Below are 1,038 nucleotides of genomic sequence, written 5' to 3' on the forward strand. Positions count from 1 at the left end.
AAAAAAAAAAAGTGTAAATTATGTGCGCAAAAGTTTAATTTAGGATCAATACCTAGGCTATTATCTGGATTTTAAAAAATATTTTTTACAATTTCCAATAAAGGAGAGTGATATCAAATATTATTGGCTTCATTTTTTCCTCCAAATAATTCATGGTAGTAAGGTTTGGAGAATGGAGAATGAATTCCATCCCACCAAAAGAACAAGCATCACACTAACATCAAGGTTGTAGCATATCTGAGTTTTACATCCTTCACCAAAACAGAATGTGAGAGTAGGAAGAGACTTAAAAGATCATCTGAAGGGTTGATAGACATTATTTACAAACTAGCCAGCATGAGACAGGGAGTTCCCTGAGTGGCTGAACGTGAACCTCAGTCCACTGTGTCTATCTGGGTAAGGTAACTACTTCTCTCTACTTCAGTTTTCTCTTCTGTAAAATAGGGATAATGTCACCTACCTCAGAGTACTGAATGAATATAAATAAAGCACTTAGAGTGGTGCTTGCTACAAAGTAAAAGATATTTATTACAAAAGTAAGACAGTTACTACAAAATAAAGGATGGATATACTACAAAGATGGTCATCAGACAACCCTTCTGTTTGACACATCTATTGTGGCCGGAATAATTCTGTTTCCTGCTCAAGTCACCCACCTAACTAGCAACAGCAAACAAACTGGGACTTGTGTCTCCACACGCTAGGGCATCCAAAGGACTGCTCCCTGAACTGGCTTCTATGCTAATGAACAAAATCAGCCTAGTAGAAGACACACAGCCCCGAGGACACTACCTTCTCAGTCCCCAGTTCTTTCACTGCTTTGTTCACTATGTTGCGGACATCGTCTTCCACTCTGTGTAACTGCAGTGCCAACAAATCTGCCAACGTTGTGGCTTCACTTATTGAAAACTTGGTCTGATAAGGAAGGAAAAAAGGCAGACAGCATATTCCACATATGTTAAGGGTTCTTTTTACCTAATGGCAGAGAAATGGAATGCAACTAAAATACACTCAAGTCAGCTGCTGCACACATCTCTC

General features: G+C 38.9%; 1 protein-coding gene across 1 annotated transcript in view; it reads right to left on the reverse strand.

Moving 5' to 3' along the window:
- DNAH11 (dynein, axonemal, heavy chain 11) overlaps window positions 1-1,038 on the reverse strand; it is a 364,599-nt gene that overhangs the window by 281,364 nt on the left and 82,197 nt on the right. Inside the window, exon 28 of the mRNA XM_008573669.1 lies at window positions 793-915. Within this exon, the coding sequence (XP_008571891.1) occupies window positions 793-915 (123 nt within the window). The remainder of the gene's footprint in view (window positions 1-792; window positions 916-1,038) is intronic.

This window comes from Galeopterus variegatus, unplaced genomic scaffold, assembly GCF_000696425.1.
Source record: "Galeopterus variegatus unplaced genomic scaffold, G_variegatus-3.0.2 Scaffold949, whole genome shotgun sequence".
Taxonomy (NCBI): domain Eukaryota; kingdom Metazoa; phylum Chordata; class Mammalia; order Dermoptera; family Cynocephalidae; genus Galeopterus; species Galeopterus variegatus.